Here is an 18,517-nt window from a genome sequence, read left to right on the forward strand (position 1 = left end):
AGTGCAACCAAAGGAAGATGATTTTCTACTACCTAAAGAGAAATTTTGCATTTTGGTGCCTGTCCTCCAACCACTAGGTAAAACTTATTTGGCTTCAATTTGCTCTTACCTAGCACACCGCCCAAAATTAATATCTGGCTTTAATAATATAAATACTGTTATGCGTCACTTTACACCTGCTGTCTGATTTATCAGGAACCTGTGTGTTTTGCTTAAGGCATGAGACACATCTGATTTTCAAAGATGGGGATCAGCCATTGCTTCTTCATCTCATCCTAGGTGTAGCCCGATACCTGCAAGCACCTAGTAGAATCTAAAGTGATCTGCAGTCTCCATTTTCAGACTGAGTCTGAAGTGCAGAACTCACTTCAACACTCAGTCTTTGCATTTTCTGCTTCTGTTTTCCTTGTCCCCTATACCTGCTTTGTGTAACATCCAGGCCAGAGATGGCTAATCAGTGGCCCTTCAGATGCTGAAAACCACAACTCCCAGCATCCCTAGCCATTGCATGCTACAGGTCTCAAGAGACATTTGCCCTGACATCAAAAGTAAAGATGATGCTTCCTTACTCTGAAATGAGCTCATTTTCCTTTTAGGTATTTAAGAATGCTTTAAAGAAAAGAAAACGGTACCGCCTCTAGAATCAGCTGCCCAATATGGCTGCTTGAGGGCAAACCTCCCAAAAAGTCCAGTAATTAATTAGTACAAAGGGGAGATCTGTGGACTTGGAAGCCTAGAAAACAGGAGGTAGGTGGAAGTAAGAGCTGGCACTGAATTCTAGGTACTGAATTCAAATAACCAACCATGTGGCTTTAGTTAATGGATATTTAAATATTAATCACTGTAAAGCCTATTTGATTTGAGGATACCTACCCTTTTGCTGCAGACCATCTGACAATGGTGTCCTTGTCTTTCAGTCCAATCAGCAATTGCTCTGGAAAAACACATGTTCTTGAAATATAAATCACAATAGGAAGCTAAATGCATCCATAGGTCTATGTTTTGTCAGAGGCCTTTTCTAGATCAGGCTCCTTATCCGGGGGGAAATAAGTGGCCTTCATTCACCGCTTCACTAGTTCTAGCCACATCAAGAGATATCCTCAAACCCGTCTCAATGAAAGGTATTTGTGGTGCCTTCCTCCTGAGGGTGGCATTGGAAGGAAATAGAAGCTTTTATTTATCTTTGCTGAAGAGAATACAATGGATGGTGAGCAGACACCTTTTTATTCAAAAAAGTGAGGGGAAAATATATCTTTTTAAGAATGACAGAACATTCAAAACATTGTAAGAAGGCAGGAAAGGACGCACAACGCAGCACAAAGTGACGCTATCAGCAACCACCGACAGAAAAGGGAGGCAGAGAGAAAAGCAAAAGTCAAGAGCACCTACAAGAATTATAGCACTATTACCCCTTAAATGTTAAAAGAGACCTTGGCTTAAATCATATACATTCTTGCTTTGCAGGTTAACCATAAGGAGGAAGGAGATCCTTAGAAGCAAACAAAGAAACCACAGCTGTATTTAGTGAAGCCATCCCATCTGAAGAGATAAGCCTGCACAAAGTGATTTCCTCGACCTCTTCTCTCCCTGTGTGCCCCCCACACCTTACCCAAATCAGTTCTGCAGGTTTCCCCCAGATTAGATTGGGGAGGGGGGGGGGTTGCAGGGAGAAAAAAGAAAGGCCTGCTATATAGCCAGAAGTCCTTACACTAATGGGCTACAACCCCATGTTCACACTGGCTATGGTATCAGACCTTACACTGCTTCCCATTTTCATCAAACACACCTATAACATTTTCAACCTCTCCTGGGATGTCATATTCCTCTTCCTCCTCCTCCTCCTTGACAGCCGTTGCATTTATTGCTTCCTGTGCAGCAGGACTACTTGCAGAAAGCTGCAAATTTGCAGCTAAAGAACGGAAACCCCGTTGATACCTAGAAAGAGAAACTTGGAATAGTTATTATATTCCAAAAAGGTCAAAGAGTTTTCTCATACACTGTATGTATCCCCTTCAAAAACATCAATGTAGTGTACTTCAAAAATGTAAGATATTAACTTTTAAATGCATTTCTCTTCTGTAGGGAATAGCACCTAGCAGCCACAACTTAAGAAGGCTTCTTCAATATTCCTCAGGGAAGTTGCCTGTGGTCAGTTGCTGCTTGCTTACTGTTGCATCACTTATTAAAATAATAAAACACTTTTAATAACAAAACACTCATCTGTTTATTTCCAAAGGAATACGGCACATTAATTCAAGCAATGACTGCTCATATGCCTAATGGCATAAATATCAGGGGATTCGTACAAGCAATATGTAAACCATATCACTTTTTTTATAAAAAAAATCCCTTTTGTGTCCTCATGACAAAAGTACTCATTTTGTTTATTAAGACTGTGAGAACCTTTCAGACCCCAAAATATATACTTTAGGCATACTCAACATCTAGGTGTGCCCCATGGAATTTTTGATATTCACCCCTTCTAATGGGAGTTTCAAAAAGGTTTCACACATGGCAACAGATTGGTGATCGTTTGAGAAAAGTTTGAACTAGTGCATAGAGAACTAGTGCACTTCTTTAGATCCAGCCATAGAAAATAAAGCTCTTCAACTCAAGTGTTTGAAGAAAACCTTATGTTTAAATTTTGAAAAATTAAAAACAGTAGCAAATTACAGCAACACAAAATGCATTTAAGATGCTAAACTAGGATCTGGGTTTTGCAGTAAAAAGATCATAATCTGCAACAATAAACACTGTGCTTAAGGCAACGCTTAAAGGTAAAATGTTCAGCTCAACTAAGGATAAAAAGTGGATTGTATCATCAATAGTGATACCAGGACAAGGTACAACATGCTTTGTTGGACTGGTAGGACTGTAGCTGGGCTGCCAAGCAAATGCTTTGCCTGCACAAAGTCTCAAGTTCAATCCCCAGTATGTCCTTGTAGGGCTAGTAAACATTCTCACCTGAAACACTGGAAAACTGTTGCTAGTCAGTTTTGACAAAAGAAAATAGACAGCCTGGACTTCATTTGAAGCTGTTTCCTATTTCTGTTTCCAGCTAACACAACAGAAAAAGCTAAAAATAGTAACACATTAATGAAAATAGATATAAAAGGGGAGGGAGCCCCCCAAAGTAATAAGCAAAATGAAGAAAGCAATAATTGGCTGAGAATATAAATTTCCATGGGACTGTGACTTTTTAAATGTAAGCAAAGTGTGAATAAGACTGGAAATTCTGTAAACTGGTTGGATTACACTGCACACATCTAATTCCTAACTTTATTTTGTTTTGCTTTTGAAGGTGGGGGGCAGGAACACCATATCGCCTTGGATTTTAGTGGACCTGAATTTATTCATGGAAAGGTTATTTAAATCCAGAACAAAATATGCAAAATACTGAACTGATAATGTAATACAAAAAAATACAAATATAACGTAATACAGGGAAGCAGTCGCTTTTATCTCTGGAATACCCATGTATATTTAAAACATAACTTCTGATCACCAAATGAACATGTGGTGATCTATTACTCATCCGCCCCTAACAATGAAAGATAGTTTTATAGTTCACCTTAGTCCAATAAAAGGAAGAGGCAAGTAAAAACATGAGTCTGAAAAGAACAAACCTCCACTTTGCCACCTTTGGCTTAAGAAATGTCAGGCCAAGTCGCTGAACAAGTTTCACTCCCAGCTTGCGAAGGAGTGTTTGGTTACTTTCAGAGAGCTTGCAGTTATCAAGGCAGTCAAGCACTGTAGAAGCTGCAGTGAAGAAACGTCTCGTGAATAAATGTGACATACTTTTATTTTTTCATATTACTTTAATCCATGATAGACACAAGGTTCTGGGAAGTTCTAACTCCAAGTCTAGCAAGACGTTTATCTATATTCCTTTAGAAAGCATTAGTTATGATATTTACAGCTTTCAGTATACTAGTCACAACTCAGTGAGCATGCATGTGTGGTATAAACTCTATTGGCCCCAATTAGGATCATGCTGAAAGATTAATAAAATTCAAAGCATATTTTGAAGGAAAACATTTAGCTATAAACTTTAGGCAACCTGTGGTTTCAGAGGAGCAAATCCATACATTTTGTAGAAGGCTTAACTAACCTTTCCCTCCCTTACCCACCCTTTTTCTAAATGAGTGATTAATTCTGAAGGGAAATAATGTTGAGAAGTATTTGAGTTGTTCTCATTAAACAATATCTTCCCTTTTTTTAATCCTTAAACATACTGGGTGATCTCCAAAATCTTGCCACTCATACAACGGCACCTGCCTTTCCTCTCTACTTGCTGCGCGCGCATGCACCACCCCAATCTGTTCCAGAAGACATAGCAACCTTCCAAAACAGATTTGTGGGTGCACAGGAATGCAGGGAAGAGGAGAGGAAGGGCAAGTTGCATTTCACAAGTAGATGCCCATTCCACCGGTGGGCACTGGATTTCACCCATTGTTATAACTTTCCCTCAGGATAATTATTTCCAGTTTTATGCTACTGTTTTAGTTTGAAACAGGCATAGGCAAACTCAGCCCTCCAGATGTTTTGGGACTACAACTCCCATCATTCCTAGCTAACAGGATCAGTGGTCAGGGATGGTGGGAGTTGTAGTCCCAAAACATCTGGAGGGCCACGTTTGCCTATGCCTGGTTTAAAACCTTATTTTATATTTTTTGTTTTTGTTATTGTTTGTATGATACTGAATGTGGACCACCTTGAGAGGGCTTTTGAATAAACGTAAATATATTTTTGCCTATCTCTAGTTAAGACGGATTTTAAAAATATATTTTATTACCACCAGAGATACATACTGGGTGTGTTGTGGATTTTGTTACAATGTGAATAGAAAAAAAGTACTTTCTTTACTATCTCTCTAGAATCCTTCCTAAATATAAGAGAATGAAAATATACTTGAGGCGAAGATGATACTACTAATAGCCAAAGGAAGAGGGGGGAAAGGCTGGTTATATTTGTCACCTGAAGCAATGCTTAACTATGTTAAAGAATTTCCCTAAGGCTACCATATTAATAGAAGAACCAGAAAACCTGCATAGCTCTGTAATTCAGTTAGCATTCTTCCAGAATACATAGTAAATATGCCGATTTTAAAAGGTGCTGTGGATCTTGTTCAGATATGAAGATGGCTGCATATCCTAGCTTGCTTTGAAGTTGTTAATGACAGCTTTCTAATTCAGACAAAATGGAAAACTAAAATTTATGAAAGCTTTACTGGTTTGTTTGTCAGCTTGTGCAAAAAGGGCTCATTTTTATGTCAGTTTATTAAGCTGCGATACGATCATCTGAATTCAGCCACTATTTTCCTCTATCCATATAAATACATTGATGCTTATGGCTACAAGTGTCAATCTATGTTACTGAGCAGTGATAAAATGTCACTGGTCAACAGAGGCACTCTTTCAGCAACTATCATACTCACATACATATGTTTTTGTAGGAATCAATGTAAGAGATGGACTAATATGTACAGAAAAATAAAGCAATTTAGGTATTGTAAGTCATGCCAAATCCACTATAAAAGTGTAAAAAGTTGGGCACATTTCCACCAAAGGGTAGCACTTAAGTTCATTGACTTGGATTCGAAAAACCATCAGCAGAAGCCAACAGAAATTGACTTCCCTTCTTCCACACTCCTCCCAACAAAAGGCCCCCTAGAACAGCATAGGATGGGACATAGAAGCCTCATATTGGACAAAACTTGCCCGAACATGTTGCCTCTATCGACTTCTGGGAGATTTTTTTCTTCCCCACAGCACCCCACACTCCATCCAATGTTGTTCAACAGGGGCCCACAACCTCCACCAAAGCTTTTGGGGACCCAGGGGGCTAACTTTCTTTCCAGTTCACAGTTCTCAGAATCCAAGCAGATGCTTCAAAACTCTCGCTGTGAAACCAACAGGACTTAACAATGTTTTTGTTTTATTATGTATTTTGTGTTCTTATTTTGTATTTTTATGTTGCAAGCCACCCTGCGATCTTCGGATAAATGAATAAAATAAACAAGTAACTTTGGCTGCCTTACGATCATTGTCATTCTCGTAACGGGAATTAAGATATTTATAATATTACGAAGTTTCTTACCATACGGCAAACAGTCTTCCCTTTTGCCATGTTTAAAAAGTTGTGCCTGGAAAGTGAAAGAAAAAAATGTGTTACTAAAATGATGGAACAGGAAGAGACGATCCTAAAAGACAGGGTTTTTTGTTTGTTTTTTAAAGAATCGCTTTTTCAGGCTTGATACAGAAGCTGTAAGTAGAATATAGTCTGGTTTGCACGGAACACCAAGCAAAACCATGTATTAGCACAAACGTGTGTTTCCAGAGATGAGAATGTAGCCACTTCACTCCTCCCCTGGTCCTGGTCCTCTCACATTTCCAATGGCCAAACCATGGTTTGGCTTAGCATGTCTTCAAATCCAGGCTTTTGATCTGTCTTGCTTCAGATAAATCCCTGTTCCTACGGGACCTTGTTGCATTTTCAAAACATATCCTAAATTTGGGGAAATGCAAGATGTAAAGTAATCCTATAACCTAAGCAGCTTAGTTTGCTACAGATAAGAACTTCTATGCTGAAAGACTTTCTATCTTCTCCGTTCTTGCCTTAGCAATTTCTGGATGCGTAATCATACAGCCTAGCCAAAATCATACAGCCTAGCCCTGTCTAAACTGGTTTAGTCTCATATTTACCCACTCTCTACTTTGGCAGAGAGCTCTACCACCCTGCTAGTTCTGTAGGACTTAAAAGCCCTCATGGCTTTGCAAACCTCTATGATGCATCTTCACCACATAAGAAACGGATGGAGGGAGCAATACAAAAATATGCTCATTTGGAGTCCAACATACAGGCAACAAATGTTGACAGCTCTAGGATGCCAAAATGGGAATCACCATAAGAGAAGAAAAAACTAGACATGACCAAAATGTTTAAGATAGCAAAGAAAATATGAGACGCAGAATCTTAACATTTTGATGGCTCTCGCTTGAGTTTTATTCTCTACTGCTCAGGGGCCAGATGCAATCTGAGTCTACAATATATTGTTATACATTGTTATGATTTAAGCAATTTCGCAATCTTCACCTGTTTTAGTCAGTAAACCTGTCATCAAATGTAAGCCTCAAGACTGTGAAGCTATGACACACACTAGCCAATGTCCACCCAAACTGCACATTTCTGGCTACTCCCAGTGCTCTTGCACAACATGAATTAACCGAGAAACAAAATAATAATCATGGCTGCTATCTGGGATTTTGGACTGGTAGCAGGTTTAGTTTGTTTAACCAAATGCACTGAAGATACAGTCATTTGCAATGCAATCTAAACTAGCCTTAGAATGTGTATCAAAAGAAAGAAAGAACTTTTCTCCTTCCCTAAGTTATTATATGTAAATATGTACATAGACGCGGGTGGCGCTGTGGGTAAAACCTCAGTGCCTAGGACTTGCCGATCGTATGGTTGGCGGTTCGAATCCCCGTGGCGGGGTGAGCTCCCGTCGTTTGGTCCCAGCTCCTGCCCACCTAGCAGTTCGAAAGCACTCTTAAGTGCAAGTAGATAAATAGGGACCGCTTTATAGCGGGAAGGTAAACGGCGTTTCCGTGTGCTGCGCTGGTGCTGGCTCGCCAGCTGCAGCTTCGTCACGCTGGCCACGTGACCCGGAAGTGTCTTCGGACGGCGCCAGCTCACGGCCTCTAGAGTGAGATGAGCACGCAACCCTAGAGTCGGACACGACTGGCCTGTACGGGCAGGGGTACCTTTACCTTTACCTTTATGTACATGGAACAAGAGACACTTATATGTATGGATATCCTGAAATTTTATATTACTGCAAGTGAACACCACACTTTCCCCCCCTAGCAGTAGCATCCACCATCGAATCATACAAGTCACTATGGGTATGGCTCAATAGGACACAAAAACAAGCTCTATTGGAGCTGAGGAGAAAGCATTTCACAAGGGAAACTGTGCAAGTCAGTGTTGCAGTCTGAATGATAGTGTTGTATTTAATTATGAAAGTGTGGGCTGGATCGTGCCAGAAGTTTCTTAAACTAAAAGAGCAATGACTAAAGCAACCCAAAGAATATCCCTATGAGTTATTCATTTTTACCCATTCATTTAAATGTTCAGAGACTCCAGACTGGGTACTTTATTTTAGCCTATGTTTTGTCACTCCAGTAGGAAGGAAGCCTTCCAGATAAATATGGCCAGGAGTTAAAATTAAAGGAACATAGCCCAACCCTAGAAGTATTTCCTCCTATGGAAGAACTATTTACAGACTTAAGTAATTTCAACTACAATGCATATGCAACAAAAACTCCCCGAGGCTATGCACCTGCTTTGTTTTAGGTTTTAATGAACAGCATTTCATGATCTTAAAAGTAGCATTAATGAACACTACATTGCAACGTACAGAAAACACCTTGAGGATTAGGATCAGTTTAAGGCTTTTAAATAAAAAGGATGCTAGTAGCAGAGGACTTTCAACAGATCTTGACACTTCCCTGCTAACAATGTTAAAAATGCCAGCTATATTTGTGCCAGAAAGAAGGGTCCCCCCCCTAAAATCAGGAGCCTTGCAGAGATATATGTAATATTACTTAAATCTTTCGGAGCGCTAACTCAAGATCTTCACAGAGCTTTTAGAGAGATGTTCACATCATAAACATTGTTGAGCAATCACCAGACTATATAGGGATTTTCACCTGTGACAGAAATCCATGAAAAGAGGTTAAACCAATAGGCTTGACTGCATAAAAGATGTTATCATAGACATAGCTGGATCTTTCCGATTCAGAATAACTTTTGGTTTGTGAGTGTACATAAACATAAGGCCTTGGCTGGCTGCAAGTCATTGTCAGGACTCTTCTTAAGTCTGGGATAGCTCACTCAGTAGACCATGAGACTCTCAATCTCAGAGCCGTGGCTTCGAGCCCCACATTGGGTAACAGCATTCAAGGGGATTGGACTAGATGACCCTCATTGTCCCTTCCAGCTCTACCATTCTATGATTCTAATCACCTAAAAGGAGTTGGAATTAGTTCCACATTCCGTCAGTTAAGATGGCAATATGTACACAGGACTCAAGGCCAGAACTAAAGTCCCCTAGGACCTCCCAATGTGTCCTTTCATTCCCAACACGAAGTGAATCAACTATAGGGCTATGAATCACATGCTGAAGTATCAACTTAACATGAGCCCAGTGTAGAATAGTTTATCAGAATAGAGATATAAACTTTTCGCATTGCAGGCTTACTCTCTCATTGAGATCATCAGTTAAGGCTAAAGAATATGTCCCCCTAACATCTGATCTGCTCTTGGAACAGACACGGGAGAGGATCTTTTCTGTGGCCAAGCCTAGGTTCCCTGCTAAGGCAGCCTACTTTGCTCTCTGCAATAGTATTTTGCAGAAGCATAAAAAAATATCCTTTTTAGAAGGCATTTCATTTGATTTTAATTTCTTCCCAAATGTTTTAGGACTCGCTTGTCTTTTTAGAGCCGTGGCTTCTCTGGAGGAAACTTTTACTGGCTAGGTGACTCACTCTCTCCCCTACCTCCACCTGTAACATGGGAGTAGTACTTCTCAAATTCATAGAGTTGTTATAAAGAAAAACCCAGTAACGTTCCTAAAGCACATACATAAAATAGTTGGTTATCTTTGACAATAACTACAGGAGTTCTATACTTAGTTACAATATAGTTGTGTTTTAGAGTTTGGGTGAATAATGACAACACAATGGTACCTCGGGTTACAGATGCTTCAAGTTACAGACTCCGCTAACCCAGAAATAGTACCTCGGGTTAAGAACTTTGCTTCAGGATGAGAACAGAAATCACACGGCAGCAGCGGGAGGCCCCCATTAGCTAAAGTGGTACCTCAGGTTAAGAACAGTTTCAGGTTAAGAACGGACCTTCAGAACGAATTAAGTTCTTAACTTGAGGTACCACTGTAAAGCAGAGATGGGCAAAAATAGTCAGGGTGGAAAACCATCGCATGGGGATATACCTAGTTTATTTGCTTGTACGACCCTATCCAGGTGCATTCAAACTACATTCCACCGAGTTCAACAAGACTTGGAACTCATTTTATAGCATAGATGAGAGAGAGGTGGTGCTTTCATATTGACTCTCTCCTGAAGCAACAAAAGGTGTGCAAAGGTCTCAGCTGAAGAAACCTATTTCTAATTAGGAAGCCAATAATATGTTTGCTTTGTCTTGTCTTCAGGAACTTTAAAAGGCCACAGCACATTATGTTAAAAGCAGGGGAGGGTGTCTATTATATGCCTTGGGCATTCCAAAGTTACACCACGTTCCTTCCATATTAATGGGGGCGCATAACATGTGCCAAACTAACCAGCCTGCTGAGAGGAATGCAGCTCTCTCTCTTTTAAATAATTACACCACCTACAAATTAAAGAAAACCATTGGCGTATCCTAGCGACAGAAGTGTCAGATCTGGTTTTGTTGCTTTTGAAATAACATGGTGCAAGGTACAAACAAGAACTAGTTTCTTAGTAATCAGGGTAAAACCTGACACACCTCCTAATTGTCTGCATAACCCACTTTGGTTTTGCCTTTGTAAGATGTAAGAATCAGCATTACCTCTGGGAAATCTTCCCCAAGCTATACAAATCATCACTATTTAAGACTGGCATGACTGCTTGGCAGCAGGTACATCTTGCTGCCAAACAGATGGGAATTTGCAGTTACCCTCTGGCTCCAGTAAACTATGAGCAATGGGTTGTGCCCAACCTTAAGGGAAGATTGAAGAGAGCACAGTCAATTGCTCTTCAGCACCCCTCACAGGTCAGACAAGCAATTCACTGTCTCTAGTCCCATTTGCCCACCACACATTACTAAAAGTGCAAGAGAGTATAACAGTTGAGGAATGATTTCAAGAGGAAATCACCTGGGTCAAGGAGGAGCCTATACCCAAATTAGGACAAGTTTCATATAAGCCACAGGAAGCATGCACCTGCCAATGCACTTGGGCCGGCTACTATTAGAATCCGGGGGCTCTCAGCTTTGTTTTTCTTACATGAAGGGAACTTCCCATTCCCTCCTTCACTCTGTAGCCCCCTGCACCACCTGAAAAATTTGTCCAAAGGACTGGGGGACCCCCATGAAGAGCATGGGATGGGCCATGATGTTGCTAGAAAAGGGGGAAAGTGACCATACTTAGGCACGTACTTTGTGCAAGCAGAACCCCGCTGCTACAAGAAACCTTCATCCAGTTCTGACCAGCTTCCCACGCCCTCACTTCCCTCTTTAAGGGAACACAGGGGAGAGGAAGGGACTACAACTTTCTTCTGTTCACAGGATCGATAACATTGTTCTATAATTAATAGTTGCTTGACGCAATTTAGGGGAGGAACCACAGAACAGCTGCATAGCACAAAATGCCCCAGACTTCATCCTCAGATTCTCCAAGTAGGGCTGGAGGGGAAAACCTTGCTGAAACCCTGAAGATATTGCCAGTCAGAGTAGATCATACAGAGATGGTTAGATCAATGGTACAACATGGAATAAAACAACTTTCTTTGTACCCAATTTAAATGAGCATACAAATCAGGGACTTAGCAATTCACATAAATTTTTGAATGAACTTAATTTAAGCCCAAACTGAAAAGCTGTAAGTAGGATTAGAACCAAACTGGAATTGAACCTCCAAAAGGGTCTGGTGGTGAGTGAGGGTGGGGGGCAGGATAATGCACTTCTTGTCACTTTCTTCCAAGAAGAAAGGGAAGGGACAAAGAAGGGAATCAGCTTAGAACCCACCCTCCACCCATCTAAGAGGCATGTCAGCTAAAGGCAGGCAGCAAACCTCCACACCAATGTGTCTAAAAATATAGGTTAAAGGCTCTTCACAATTAGAGACATCAAACATAGGTATATGGGCAACCCTCATAGCTACACTTCTGTTTTTTGTGCCCCTGGGACTAAAGAACTGCATAGCAGGGCTATCTCTAACCTGGGGCACAGTCTACCACAGCACAGCAGTATTTACCAAACAATGCTTAAGAGCAGGGACAATTCTCAGAGAAATGCCCTTTTCTTAAGACACAAATAAAAATAGTTCTTAAGGTACTTCTTTTCACTAACTTGCTGCCTAGGATACTTTATTTTAAAGTCATTACTCACATTTGTGTACTGTATCTCTTATGAAAAGAAATTAAGCACAACTTAATAAGTTTCTATGCCCCAGGCTACTTCAAGATGAGGACATCGCTGTCACGCAAGAACTTGGTGTGCTACGCCCTGCAGGGCTAACAAAAAAAGTTGCTGGTTACACAGGGGCAGGTTTAGAAGAAAGCCTGCCAACACAGAGCGTTTATATTGTAAAGTTATTCAGTAGAAGCTTCTCGTAGTTATAGACCAATTCCAGGAGCTTTGCCACGAACTATTTCAAATGTATCCATAAGTCAACATGCACAGATACCAGAGCCTCAGGACCAAGCTACACCTTATGTTTAAAGGCATCACTGCATCTAGTGTGCAGATCAAAGCAAATTAATAAATGGGAGGGGAGGCTGAAAACCAATGGGATCAAAGACATGCAGAGGGAATATAACCTTTCCTTTGCCTGCTACAATCCTGAGCAAAACCCCTTTTCTGAGCTAGTGTTACTGAGAGAACATCTCCCATTAGTGTACTAATGACCCCCATGCAATTTGCATTTTTAAAAGTCTTATCTCGTTTGGTCATCAAACCTTTAACGAAGGTTAACTACGGTTTCCCAAACCAGAAAAGTATCACATAGGTCCTCATGCTACACTTTTCCTAGCCTCCGTCAGTGTCATGCTGGCAACCAGCACAGGCTCACAGAACACACAGCCGACAAAGGCACATAATGCAAATATTGCCTGTCAACAGGAGAGTACATTCAGCAGCCAATGCTGCGTTTTACATTCAATACAGACATGCCTCATTTCAAAAGTGTATCTGAAAGAAATCAAGTAGTGCTACCTGTTGGCAATCCATCATTTCACAACAGGTGCGCTATCAACAGGTGCAGAAAAACAAGCCCATAAGTGGAATCAAGTTGTGCAATATGCAATGCATGTTTCAACAAGAACTATGTCAATGTTAACCACTATGCATTAAATTACAAATTAAACAGCAGCATTCCTGTTTGCTCAGACCGATTCAGGAAGAAACATTTCAAAGCTCAGGAACTGTTCAGATGCTACTTCTCTCCCCACTCTACCCCTCCCTGTCAAACTTCAACACGTGGTGAAACTGAGTGTGTGTCTTAGCAATGCAAGCACAATCCCCACCTTCTCAGCAGCTGGAGCCTATGTTCAGCAGCTACTGCTGCATTTTAGTTAGAATACTTCATCTGTACAGTGCTATGTTTATTTAAATGTACGACCCTGATTCCCTGAGATAGAACCTGCTTTTCTAGTGGCTTCTATATCACAAGGTTTGAGGAGAAAGATATAGCATTCATTTAAATACAGCCATTACCTTCCGTGCGTTGTGAGGTGTCAGGGGTGCAGCTCACAAACCCAAGATTCATATCCACCTTTGCATAAGAAATAGCAACTGAACAAGCTCTAAGAGCCTGCATCTTTCCACAAAAGCTGAACCACTTTGATATAAAGATTGCCAAGGTAACTTGGCCACTGAATCTGCTCTGATGAAGTCACGAGGATGTAGCTGTTTATCACCTATTTTTACATAGCTAAATCCAGAAATGAAGCCCTCTTCCATTTTGTTATGCCATTTCAGCAAGTTATGTCGCTTCATAATCTTCAATATACGTCAAAGGCTTCAGGGAGTTGTATTCTTTAATGTGAAATAACTGCTGTAAATGGCACCCCCAAGCCAAATCTTACCTTGCACAGAGACAGACTACTGGTACAGTCATACCTTGGGTTGAAGTAGCTTCGGGATGAATATTTTCAGGTTGCGCTCTGCGGCGACCCAGAAGTAACGGAGCACGTTACTTCTGTGTTTCGCCGCTCGCGCATGCGCTCAAAATGACGTCACGCGCATGCGCAGAAGCGGCAAAACGCAACCTGCACACGCACGTCTTATGTTCGCTTCAGGATGCGAACGGGGCTCCGGAACGGATCCCGTTCGCATCCAGAGGTACCGCTGTAGTCCATTGATACATTAAACCAAGTACTGTCTACTGTTTTCAAGATACCATACAAACCTTTTTCCTCAGACCTGATATTTTGAGTCATCTTTAGCTGGAGATGTTGAACCTGGACCAAGATGATTATCTTAGGCACGCCACACTCCCTCAAGCCTTGCCTTCTCAGCCTGTTCCATCTTCCTTCACACTACCAGCTACATCTCTTACAAGGTTTGTGTAAGGACACCATATGTAATGCTTTAAGAAGCCTGAACTCTAAAAGGAAAAACACACTACTTTTTTCAAGCACTACTCACTACCACTAGCAAAATGCCCATGGAATTTCATGGATGGGTTAATGGAAAGTGTTTTGTGTTTAAGGTAGGGAAGGAGGGTTCCAGCTATTTCTGCATCAGATCTTGCATATTATCTCTATCCTTGCTCCAGTCCTGTTTTCTACTGTCTATCTAGACAAGCCAAGATTGGAGTGCTCTGTGTAGGCAGTGTCTGCTTTCTATACTCTTCCCAGATGTAATTGGGCTAGTATCCTATCCTATTGGGGCATGTCAAAAGTGGAAGAACTTGAATGTTATCCTACTTGGGCAGGCTTAATTATTTTAGGGAGGGACATCTATTTTTTTTAAAAAAACCTGCTAAGCAAGGAGACTGAAATGTGTAATCAATGCAAATTCTACAACTATGCAGATACAATGTGAGCAAATATATCAAATGTAATATATTTATATAAATACCATTCAACATTCATAACACTAATTGTTGTTCATTTCCTTTTCTTTAATACTCGCTGACTCCATAATACCATTTGCCTGTCACCTGTAACTTTACCTTTCATTGTAAAAGGAGAAGAGCCACTGAATATATTGGGCAACTTATATTAGCCCCCTGGATGTGTGGCTGCAATCATATACACTAAACTGGAAGTAAATCCCATTGAACTTAATGAGACTTACTTCTGGATAGACATGCATGGGATTATGCTGCAAGCAGTCAATCTATCAACAGCAGAAAGATATAACCAAAAGGGCAACCTAATCAATGAAGTTGCTCAATATGCATGCCGCTCCTTAAGAGGAAGCAAAACCCATACATAGACAGACAGGCTTAAGGTTCCTGGTTTCAAGAAAATTATAAATCATTCCAGTTTCGATTCAACTTGTTAAGTTTTCACCTGTTTCGTTTAACAGACACTAATAACAGGAGAAATAAAACCGCACGGAACAAAGGAATTATGATGCACATTTTGTGTCCTACATGTTTCATCATGCACCAGCAGCAATGATCAGCCTTTGTTAAGTGGATGAAGGTGGCATTTAACCCTTAAAACTTGCAAAACAGGAATCTGATAGGGTAAGAAAGGGAAAGGGAAAGAACTGCATATAAAAGCTTTTTCTACTACTAATAGCAAAATTCTTGTGAAACTCCACTAGTGTTACACTATGGTTCAACCTAACTGGGCAAGTATTTACAGATGAAGGCAAAGAGCTATCCATATAGAAGCCAGCTTGGTTTTGGGGCTATATCCAGCCAAGCCATACAAAATTAGATCCACTGAAATCAATGGACCCAAATAATTTCAATGAGCTTACTATGAATATAAATGAGTTGGATATAAACTTTAGTGTTTACTATTAATGCTACTGGGGGGAAATTAATGGACTACAATATGGGCTAATATTTGTGGTGGGGGGAAGAACTGCTTAAGTAGTGCCCGTGAATACAACCATTTACTTTCCTCAATAAAAGTAAATGCTTGGCATTCATACTATGCAGAAAAGCAAAGCATTTGAGGGCAATAGTTTTAGTGATGAACCAGAGGTCAGTGGAGCAGAGGAAGAATTTTTCACCCACCCTTCCTTTTAATCCCTTGTACTGTTGAATTCGTTGCAGCAAAGAGCAATGGGCAGTTAGGCCAGCTTGCCCACATACAGAATGGGTGTGTAAGGAACGTAGCCTGCACATAAAATTTGACAAGCCTAATGTTGACCCAGTTATAACACAACCCAGATTAGATCCTGGTTTAAGATGCTGATTTACAAGCAACAATTAAATGCAGCTTCCTGATTTAGATGTCAAGGGAACCTATGTAGTTTAACAAATCAGAACAGAAGTGCCAAAGTTGAGTGCATGAGTGGAGTGAATGAGGGAACAAGGGAAAGTGGAAATTTGTTGAGCAAAATATTGTGTGACCTACCATGCAGAACGTTACCAGTACTACACTGGATACAATCCAGAATGTTTATCTTAGTTGATTTGCAATTATCAAATTCATTTCAGTCACAACCAAATCGGTAATAAAGCCGCAAATATGATTAATTAAAATTAATGTTATCAATCCATTTTCAGTGGCAAATTATGGCAACATGCAAGTCTTCTTCTGGGGATGGTGCATATAATACTGGAAATCAGGTTTTCTGTATATTTAATACTTACACAGCTTTCACAGCTGCAACTTCTCCTGTCAAGATGAAAAAAATCTGTATCTGTATCACTCTCTGCTATGCAACTATTAATAGCAGAGAATTTTTGTTCCATATTGCATCTGGCAACCACATACTGTTCTTAAATAATGATAAATGTTTCCAAAGCTTAAGGGATGGGAAGGTAATTGAATGCCATCTACTGGGCTTCTGCCAACAAGAACATTTAGAGGAAAAATATTTCAGATTATCTTTGAAAGAAATAGCATTGTTTACCAGGGCTTGAAGCATGCCATCCATTACAATAGTTCCCTCCATAGTCTGAAAGGAGGATTTAGATAACATTGAAAGGGTCCAGTCCAGGAAGTCTGCCATTCTTTTTTGTTTGACATCAGGGCGGGTAATAAACCTGTTGCAGGAAAAAAAGAAACATTGCAAGTTACCTATTCACAGCAGTTCAGTTGGTAACTCATTTTTCCTGTTAGACAAACTGGTTTTTTTGTTCCTAAAGGCAACTAGCCAATGGATGCTTTCCAACATATTTTGGATGGGAACATTCCAACTGTCAGCAATATAACCCTGTCTTTTTCTAAAGAAGCCCATAACCCAAAAATTTATACTGTCACAGTTAACATCCAAATTGTCTTAAAATTAGAGTGGGACACTTTATTTACATAAAGGGAATAATATTGTTTGTGTTTTGCCTTACTGCTATCTGAAAAGCTGGAAGCAAATCAAGAGATAGAGTGAATACTTAGTCACTAAGGAAAACTGCAAATAACCAGAAAGGTAGCAGAACAATCCTAGGAGCAGAAGACAACTTCTATTCTTCTTACATGCTAATATTAGCAGAAAACCACAGTATTAGTTTCCACCAGTCTTATCAAGAAAGGTATATGTTCCCACTTCTTTTTTTACCAAAAACAGAACTGGAATGACAAGTGCTTTATAGCGATATTTTTTACACAAACAAACAACAAAGATATATACCAATATGAACTGCTGTCAAAAGGTTCATCTGTCACTATGTACCATTGACCAATCCAAAATAAAATGTTAGTCAGTTTGCTTAGAACTCCCACTAGATGTCACTAGAAATCTACATGTACTTTACTCCAATGCTCTGAGGCCAGTTTCATAATACAATGCATTTTCTGTGCCGCCTGAAGAGCCTTTTGCTACAGGCGATATTCCATAACCACATTCTTACAATAAAGCCAATGATAATATTGTTAATTCTTAACTTCCAAACAATTTTGCCACCGTAAAACCAGCATAAAAAAGTGTGATAGGCGCCAGACATTGCCAGAAGGATAACTTTTTAATTTTTACCATAGATTTCACTAGTCCATTTGACAAATCGGTGCTTGGCAGGAGGAGGGAGGGGATCTCATCACTGAATTCAATGAGAGGTTTTGTACAAATGTTGGGGCAGTATTTAAAAGTGGTGGAAGATATCTGGATATGCTTGCACACCATTAACATAAGGAAACCCTCATTTCACTTATAAATTGTTGCATCACTTCATAAGATTATACTGTGGAAAAAAGATTGGTTCCTTAAAGTCAGCACCTATGGCAGAAATATTGCAACTATCAATTTATTCCAGACAGGGAAAAGAAGAAGGCAATTCTCAATGACCCAGGATGCTAAGAGGCTTCAGTTTAGATGTGTAATTTTGTTCCCCACAAACTGCAAATTTAGGTGGCTGAGTGCTGATAGTGGCCTTGTTTTGGTTCCAGCCATAAGAAACAAGAGGAAAGTATTAGCAGGTTCAAGTGATGCACAGCTGAACAAAACGTTTTTCAAAATAACACAAAAAGGAGACACACACACACACACACACACACACACACACACACACACACGGCCCAGTGTGAACAGCTCAGTGGTTTCAAGGAACCAATGAACGTTGAGTGTCCATTGAAAAAGAGAAATGGAAAGTTTGGTGGGAAGCTAGCTTCAACTGAACTGCTTGAGCTTATTA

At 40.2% G+C, this 18,517-nt stretch overlaps 1 protein-coding gene across 4 annotated transcripts in view; it reads right to left on the reverse strand.

Annotated features, from left to right (window-relative positions):
• The window catches only part of TBCD (tubulin folding cofactor D), a 126,608-nt gene that overhangs the window by 96,529 nt on the left and 11,562 nt on the right, over window positions 1-18,517 (reverse strand). For all 4 annotated transcript variants that reach the window (XM_081183814.1, XM_081183817.1, XM_081183816.1 and 1 more), the window contains exons 8-12: window positions 16,807-16,939; window positions 6,100-6,145; window positions 3,627-3,759; window positions 1,787-1,935; window positions 874-934 (exon numbers count right to left, since the gene is read on the reverse strand). In XM_081183814.1, coding sequence (XP_081039940.1) covers window positions 874-934; window positions 1,787-1,935; window positions 3,627-3,759; window positions 6,100-6,145; window positions 16,807-16,939 — 522 coding nt within the window. The remainder of the gene's footprint in view (window positions 1-873; window positions 935-1,786; window positions 1,936-3,626; window positions 3,760-6,099; window positions 6,146-16,806; window positions 16,940-18,517) is intronic.

Source organism: Podarcis bocagei, assembly GCF_964188305.1.
Source record: "Podarcis bocagei genome assembly, chromosome: 2".
NCBI lineage: Eukaryota > Metazoa > Chordata > Lepidosauria > Squamata > Lacertidae > Podarcis > Podarcis bocagei.